The sequence below is a fragment of the Carassius gibelio genome, chromosome A19 (genome assembly GCF_023724105.1).
Source record: "Carassius gibelio isolate Cgi1373 ecotype wild population from Czech Republic chromosome A19, carGib1.2-hapl.c, whole genome shotgun sequence".
Classification (NCBI taxonomy): domain Eukaryota; kingdom Metazoa; phylum Chordata; class Actinopteri; order Cypriniformes; family Cyprinidae; genus Carassius; species Carassius gibelio.
Window position 1 is genome coordinate 11,701,264 of NC_068389.1, and position 8,568 is coordinate 11,709,831.

Below are 8,568 nucleotides of genomic sequence, written 5' to 3' on the forward strand. Positions count from 1 at the left end.
TAATTTATTAATTGTCCCTAATTATGCTTTTTTTTTACCCTATTTCTTTATATATATATGTATATGTGTGTGTGTGTGCGCGCGTCCGTGCGTGCGTGCGTGTGTGTGTGTTACAAAACAGTCCCATTAGAATTTACAGGATAAAGGAGACAGTACTCTAAAAAGTTGTCAATAAAAGTAATTAAATATGTATTTGGAATATGTTACATAAAATTAATAATCAAATAGTTGATATTAATAAATACCATTTTATAGTGTAATTTGTAATCAGTAATGCAATTAATTTAGCAATTAATCTACCCAGCAATGAGTGCTATTTATTAGTAAAATGGTGAAACTAGTATCCGTATTCTTCAATGCATTGATGAGGGCTTTCAGCTGTCACTCACTTATCTGATGAGTTGGCACAGTTCTTTAATCTTTACGTTTGCTGCTTTGACTTTAGCAGGTTGGCTTGTGCACCTTCCGGAAGAACACGGGTATGAATAGCTCTCTTCTGTCTCCTTGGCAACTGAGCGTTCTGCGCCACGGAAGAGAGATGCTCGTTGCCATGGTAAAGGCCACTACGACGTGTCAACTAAAAGTAGCTCTCGCTAATGAAACGATCAAATCGAGTTCACACTCTCACCCAGGTGTTGATGAACTGAAATAGCTCTTATGCCACACATAGTAAAACCTCGCCCTATTTTCTGACACAAGCGAGCCAGGATAATAATATTTAAACAGTCATGGTGCACTTCATAACCACTCATTGGCTCATTGATCAAGAGATTATTTAAAAACTGCCAAAAATCTGTCTTAAGGTCATTTTAAAGAGAAAGTTCACCCAGATGTCAACCATTTACTAACCCTGTTGTTATTCTTAGCCTGTATGAGTCACTCTTCACATTCATTGCATCTTTTTTTTTTTTTTTCTCTCACAAAAGGCATCTTATGTTCCACAGAATTAAATCATGCATGTCTGGAACAACACAAGACTGAATTGATGACAGATTGTTTACGAGAGAACTAACATTTATGTCTTATTCTGTAAAAATGTTAAAATTTTCATGCATGGCTTCAGGTGTATGCAACCAAATCTGAAAGCATTTAAGTGGCGTTAAAAGCTAATTAACAAAGAAAGACAAGGATGCTGACAGGATTTGAACTGAATTTATTTTATTGTTCACCCAATTTTGAGTTTATGTATATAGGCTTATGAGGTACAGAACACAAAGTGCTTAGACGATGCTGCTGCCATTCTCCTCCCGTTATGACACCTGATGACAAGTGACAAAAGTGAAAGAAAAAACAACAACAACAGGTTACTGATGGCATATGCATCCCTGGTGTGAAGTACGGTCTATTTCTGAAAGTATTTATTTCTGATTGATCTTATGGCAACACTGAATATACAAACAGAAGTCACCTCAATCAGTAAGTGGTGATTGCTTTGAGCACATGGCCTTTATTTTTGACAAATAATTGCATGACAAATGACCATGTGCATAAACTTCAAATGACCACATGGTCATATTGGGAAATAAGTAAGCATATGCCATCAGTACAACTTTATATTTAAATAGAAATCAAACAATGATACAATTAATTCTGTAAGAAAATATAACTAGTACAAAATTCTTTTAGCATTTTTTTTCTGCCACAAGAGTGAAAAGACAAAGAAATTTCCAAACACAAAGGGAATAGTCAGTGAAAACAGCATAAAGTGGCTAGTGATGGAAATGAAACATTGATAGTTTTGTTTTATTTATCTTTTTGACATTTTTTACAACTTTTCTTAACAAAAATAGAAACTTTGAGATCTCTAGGGAAGGCAGGTGGGCCAACCAAGTTTTAGGACAGATGACAGAAAAACAGAAAATAAAATCTATTAACAGTGCTGATTTTCATATTCAAAACACAAAGTATGTATTTTTACACAATGTCCTGTACACCACTATTATTATATACATATGTCTGAAGAATATGCCACAGTTTATATACACTGCAAGGCTGTGCTGGAAACGGTCCTGAATGTTAACAATAATATACAACAATAACTGAAAAAAACAGTGGAACACAATGTAACAAAGCAACAGTGATGCAACTTCCTGTCTGTTAAACTTAATCGGTCATCATGTGGCAACGGGGGCACACAGCTCTCCTTAAATTTAGGTTAATTTAGATAAAGCACTATTAACGGAGAAGTTACTTTGAGTATTTACCTAGATAAATTCAAGATTCCCCCGCCAAAAAAGGCTTGATGGTTTAGAAGATCAATTACACATGCATATAAATTTGCTACATTTTCAAACAATGCTTAATTTGGCATGCTAATTCAATGAAATAATACTTCCCCGCCCAAATACTTAAGCTTTCGCAAAAGAATTTAAGATAACGCACATTCATGGTTTAAATCTTGAAATTTCAAAATGAAAATCTGAAATTATGACCCGCTTTGAAAAATGCTCGAACCAGTTCCACAGCTTCCACAAGTTCGTCTCCCCCGTTGCGAAGGCAAATGTGCAAAGAACAAAAACTGAAGAACCAATCTCAAAATACAGAGTCCGTTCCATTAAATATCCCACTTTTGGAGAAAACGTAGTTCTACACAGTTCCTATTGAAAAAATGGTTGGACTATGAAGGTTTATGCACGTTTTAGTTCAGCAAGTCTTCGTAGTAGCTGCTGTTGTCTGTTTTTCAGCTGCTTCTTCACGTGCGCCTTCTGTTTGTCGCTGACGTGCAGCGTACGCAGGTATTCTGTGGCCTTGGTCAAGATCACAACTTTGGGCGTCTTGGGACAGTCAACCAGACCTGGGATCTCATCCCGAAGGGCCAGAAATCTGGAACGGAGGTCATTGCGTCTTTTCCGCTCCAAGAAGTTATGTGTTTTCCGCTTGTCCGTGTCCTCACAGTCTGAACTCTGAGGGCTGGATGGTTGGGATTTGAGGTGGTAGGATGTGTGTGTTGGAGAATCAGAGACCGTCTGAGATGGAGTGGGGACTGAGGGGGAAGGCAAGGGGCTTTTTCTTTCTGGGGTTTGGGGTGTGGAACCCACTCGTGGCTGCAAGGTCTCTTGCCTGATCTTCTTGCGAGGTGGCTCCTCTTCAGGATAACTGTCGGGAGAGCGGGCAGCGTAGTTGTGCTGTTGCTGGTGAATGGAGATGTGGAAACGCTTCATGCAAGTGTCATAGGGGTCTGCACGAACTGTGATGGTCACTGGTTTACGGGCGTTCACCAAGCGCGATTTCTTCTGCTTATGTTCCACCGTCACTACATCAATCTCTTCATCATCTGAAAGAGCAACAGAAAGAAATGTAGATTGACTGTATGTGCAACACCATTCCACTCACCCATAGAAACTCCATTCAGAATGTAAGATCTTTAATTAGATGGGTTCCGAAACTACAAGATGAATCGTAGGTTTCTTTCAGTTCCCTATTCTCAACAAGAGGAAAGTAAGAGGCTTTGAACTGCAATAATGAACTTAGAGTCACCTCTGATGTGTATTTTGATAAGAGAAGCATCTGTTGTGAGTTCCCTCTACTCTGATTTCACTATGCAATTACTTCTAGTGCACAGCACAAAGCATAATGTTCGTCACAAAATCAGAAATCCACTATTAAAAGTTATATCGAAGCTGAAAATAAATACATTAATAAATATGTTTTGGGTCCATAAAAAGAAAGTAAATGGTATCCAGTGTTTTTTTTTTTTTTTTTGGACACCTTTGACTTTCATTGCATGGATAAAAAGAGCTGAAATGTATGTTTGGTATTCTGCAGAATGTCATACCACAAAATGACATGAGCAAATGATACAGAACTTTTCTTTTTGGCAAAACGTAAGCTGCATGTGCCCTTTAAGTGAAAATATAGAATATAATTAAAGCCCCCCCCCAAAAAAGGTGGAAAACTTCAGGTACTTATTGTTCTTTCATGGACAACTGAGTGGCCCCTGGGTGTCCCTTTAGGATCCAAGCATCCTTATTATAGGTTTCTGCTGCTGGCACCGCCCACAACTAAAACAATTTCTCCTTTTGTTCCACTTGAGGAATGTGGAAGCTCAGCACACTATTACATTCCACACATATTCGAAATGAAATGCCAAGCTAAATCCCATGGCACCACTGCAACTTTTCTATTCAAGTATGTCAGGGTTTTTCTTAGTTCTACTTAATGCACAAATGAATGGTAACTACTGCACTGCATAATCACTGACATTGAGATCCGTCAGGTGTCGAAATGAGGTGTCAACACAAATGCAAATTTACATTGTTCGGCAAATAAAGTGAGATGTATTGATATGTAGCGTTTAAAAATTAACGTCTCGTGCTTTACCAGAGGAGTCGCTGCGAGATTCTGACCCGGATGACACCTGTTTCTTGCAGCTGCTGCTCAGGGGGAAGGTAAGGACAGCTGCTGGATCCACGCAATCTGTCGCCAAGCTGTTGAGAGCAGGCGCGTCCGCTGGGACGCACTGCGCCTTGCTGGAGAGCTTCGACTGTGCAGAGCAGGACAAGCGCCCGCTGACAACTTTCTCCTGCTTCTGACTGGCGGAGAAACCGCTCCACATGCAGTCGTGAATAATGATGGAGCTGAAGTTCTCCAGAGTCTCCTCCGCGTTCAGTTTGCACGGTCCCTCCTGCTCGTCGTCCTGTCCTATGAACTGGGACACCCACTCTAGTCTGTCCCCTGGAGATGGACCGGTACCTTCCAGTCTCCTGACGGGCGACAGGGGCGGGGTTGGCACGAGCTCGAATTTCTTCCAAATGTCCTCACTTGGCGCCGTCGATTTGAAGAAGTCGTCCTCGTCCAAGTTGAGATCGTCGTAGAAATAGTGCTGATATTGGTCGTATTCCTCCATCTCCCACTTCTCATTTCGCGATGCGTTTGCACTGATTCCTGGCATTGGTGTCTTCCTCAGAGCTCAAGATCTGAAAACCACAATTGATCCGCTTTTAAAAACAATCCGATCTTACGGTGCTCTGTGAGAGATAATCGACTTACAGCACTTCATTTTTATTTTCAATGAGCTAGTAGCTATATAATTACAAAAAATGAATTAATTTAAATCTTAATATCAAATTATACTAAATAATATAAATTATGAATTAATTATGAATTCATTAACAATATGCATGCAAATGCATTATTATCAAATGTGATTATTTTATAAACGTCTTAACGCAATGCTAGAGTATTTGGTCTGCATGCAGTTCCACTGTATAAAACTTGAAGTTTCGCAACATAGGCTATTTCTATTACATAATACAACCATTTAACGCTTCATGTAAGTAAATAGGTTACACTAGTGTATACTGTCTCATAGAATTGCATTATTTGTTGTGAAATGCCCCCAAAATCGATTAAAGTCAACCAAATAAATTAGGCGTTCCTTGCTTAAACACTTACCGTAGTACAGATCCGGGAGAGAGTATGTTGCCTGTCATTTGAGACGCGAAAATAAGGTGTTGCGGTTCACCAGTGAGCCTCAGCTAAATGTTTTGCACAAAAAGCTTTCATGTCAACAGGTTAAGAAAGCGTCATCAGCTGTTTGTTGAATAATCCTGTCTTGTGTGGGGTTTCTCGAGTGTGGTTTAGTATTATCCGGCTGTTGTTTAGAACTTGAGTTGCGAGGATGTTTGCTAATTTGCAGTGGGCTTCTTCATGAGAACTTAGCTTCTTTCTGCGCCCTTTATCGCGTCTGTGTGCTCCTTCTCAAACCGCGGCTAGCGCTCACTATAGACACCTGAAACGAGTACCCAGCCAAAGTAGTGGCTGGATTTGCATATGGGCTCTGACCACGCCCACTGCTTAAAGTGACAGGGTCTGAGGTTCATTTGAGATTTGGGTGTACAGGGATAAATTCAGATCATGATTGGGAGAAATGTTTAATAGACTTGTCTCTTTCAGATTTGAAAACACTTTTAAGACGATATACTCTACATCAGCTCAACAACAAGACATTTGCAAGATTTAAATAAAAATGCATTTTACATTATATCAATGCCAGATATTACTATCTATTTGACAATTATTTAATTTCTTATACTACAAACAAATATAACAAAATATATTTAATAATATACTTAAATTATTTATTAAGTAAGTTATTAATTTTTATATATTATTATTTAAATATATACAACGATTGTTTAAGAATAATGTTGTTAAAAATCAAATAATAGTCTTGTTTTAAGAATGTTTAAATAAATACATACACACAAACATAGATACATACATACATAGGAATTATTATTATTTATTTATTTATTCGGAATTCAAGCTTTTGGTTGAAATAATTATCACGTGAAGGTAAAAAATAAAAAATAAAAAATAAACCTCCCAAAAAATTTATTCCAGGTTGCATATTATGTCCCTTAATAAAATAATCATAATATTATTTTTGCAATGCAAAATGCTAGCACATCATTGTGCATGAGATCTGAGAAAAGAAAGTGAAACATTAGATCTTACTTTATCTCACATACAACGGAAGATTTTTTGATTTCCATATGTTGAATTGAACTACACATTATTTTATTATTATTGTGAGTGAAAAGTCATATCCAGCCTTAATATCTTATCTGTGTAGCTAGCTCAAGATGATAATTAGTGCCAGACAGCTTAATGAATTGCTGGCAGTGCACAAGCTGTACTTGTGACAATACGGTTTCTTATGGCTATAACACATTTCCTTTTTTCCAACAATGTCCCATATGTCAAATCTGTGCATTAGGAAGTAAGTATAATCGCTGACTAGTGTCTCAATTCAGTGTCTGTCCTCTCCTTTTCTTCACCTCTTAATTTAAGACCTTGACCTTACGCAGAACACAGGCTCTTCATTCCGACAGTGACTGAAAAATCTCCCCTGAGAGATGTATCTTTCTTTCTTTGGCTTTATGGTCTTTTAATAAAATTTGCTTTTCTTTTTCGACCCACCCTTTTTATCCAATTGTCCCATACAAATACAGAAACAAAAGAGTTTTTAGGAGGCTGGTCAATGATACCAGGCTATAGGCAAGTTTTATTGGGTTGCTCTGACAGTTGGTTTGCATTGATGCATTGTTGCATCCTTCTCAACTCAGTTTTACTCAGTAGGTGTGTGTGTGTGTGTGTGTGTGTGTGTGTGTGTGTGTGTGTGTGTGTGTATGTGTGTGTGTGTGTGTGTGTGGAGCTGGTGTTTGGGTAGCACAGGGGACAAAGACTTACAGAGGTGTTTAAGAGTGTTTGCATGTGTTATTAGCCTTAGCATTAGCATGCTGTTATCATATACTAGATGCTAAATAAAGGTGCTAAATAAGAAGTTAGCCTTCAAAGCAGTGGAAAATGCAAATTAGAAATAAAGAATGGCTACTATAACTTCACTAATTTATTTTTTATTTATTGTTTTGTCTTCTGGCAGACATAAAATGCAATATACACTGAATGAAAGACCCACTTTACTTTTGTCCAGCAACATGGTCAGCTTTACAAGAAAATGCACAACTTCAGTAAAATCTTTCTGAAACATTTTTTTTTTTTAAAGGGAAATGTTTCTCTTACAATTCCCAAAAATGGGAAAGTATGTTGTAAAATAATAATAATACATAATAATAAATAATTAAATTATGGAATTCAAAATAATTTCAACTTAATTGTTTAAGTTATATAAGATTAAACTAGACCATTTTAATACGTTTAAATGTTTTTTACAGCCAGTTTGATTGTAGGCCTACAAACTTAAAGCAGCAACTCAAAACAATTATTTAAGGTGTTTTTGTTATCGCTGTTGTTGTTTTCTTTTTTCTTACTGCTGCTGTATAGTGTTAGATGCGATGATGTAAAATGGAATTTACATCATCAGCAGATGTCTTTGGTGCAAATGATGTGAGAATTCTTGTTTTCATTTTTTAAGTTATGAAGGTTCGTTGACAAAAACTCAACTGAGAGGTCAAATAACAAATAATGCTGTGGAGGGCAAACTGTGAGAAATGTGTTTGGTTTATCAGAAGATAAGGCTTTAATATGTAACAAATGCAATCCTTTCTTCCAACATTCTCTGGATATCTAAACTCTGTTTGTTGCTCTAATTCTTACTGAAGTGCATCTATCAAAGACTGGTATTATGAATCCCCAGTAGCCTGAAATAACAGTTTTTAATAAGAAGTCCAAAGGGAATACAATGGAGAGAACAGAAACAGGTGGAAACTAATCAATGAACTAAACAAACTGAAAACTAGGTCAAAAGAAAGAAACAATGGAGCACAGAACATAGCAGACACAGTCAATAAAAATGTATAGGCATATGGCTGTGTACATTTAATAATTAATAATTAAAGTCATAATAAACAGGAATGTGAGTGACTTCTGGCTATGCATCTTACAGCATAAATGTTAAGGTTAATGTAATAAAATTAATATAAAATATTCTATTCTATTATTATAACAATATTTTAAAGTATTAAAATAGATTAAAATCCTGTATATTTGAAATATTATAAATATTGTGAAATAATTGGATAAATAAAAAGTGTTCTTTTTCATTTGTATGTGATAAGGTATTCTGTGTTATCAAATAATTGGACAAAAAAGTCTTGAAATAAG

General features: G+C 36.7%; 1 protein-coding gene across 1 annotated transcript; it reads right to left on the bottom strand.

The window, feature by feature from the left end:
- Positions 1 to 1,421: 1,421 nt before the first annotated feature.
- myclb (MYCL proto-oncogene, bHLH transcription factor b) lies at positions 1,422 to 5,739 on the bottom strand. Its single transcript, XM_052533939.1, has 3 exons — positions 5,395 to 5,739; positions 4,321 to 4,916; positions 1,422 to 3,274 (listed from the first exon to the last, which is right to left on the bottom strand). Exons 2-3 carry the CDS (start codon positions 4,889 to 4,891, stop codon positions 2,628 to 2,630), a joined length of 1,218 nt encoding a protein of 405 aa, XP_052389899.1. The 5' UTR covers positions 4,892 to 4,916; positions 5,395 to 5,739; the 3' UTR covers positions 1,422 to 2,627.
- Between the last annotated feature and the right edge of the window lie 2,829 nt (positions 5,740 to 8,568).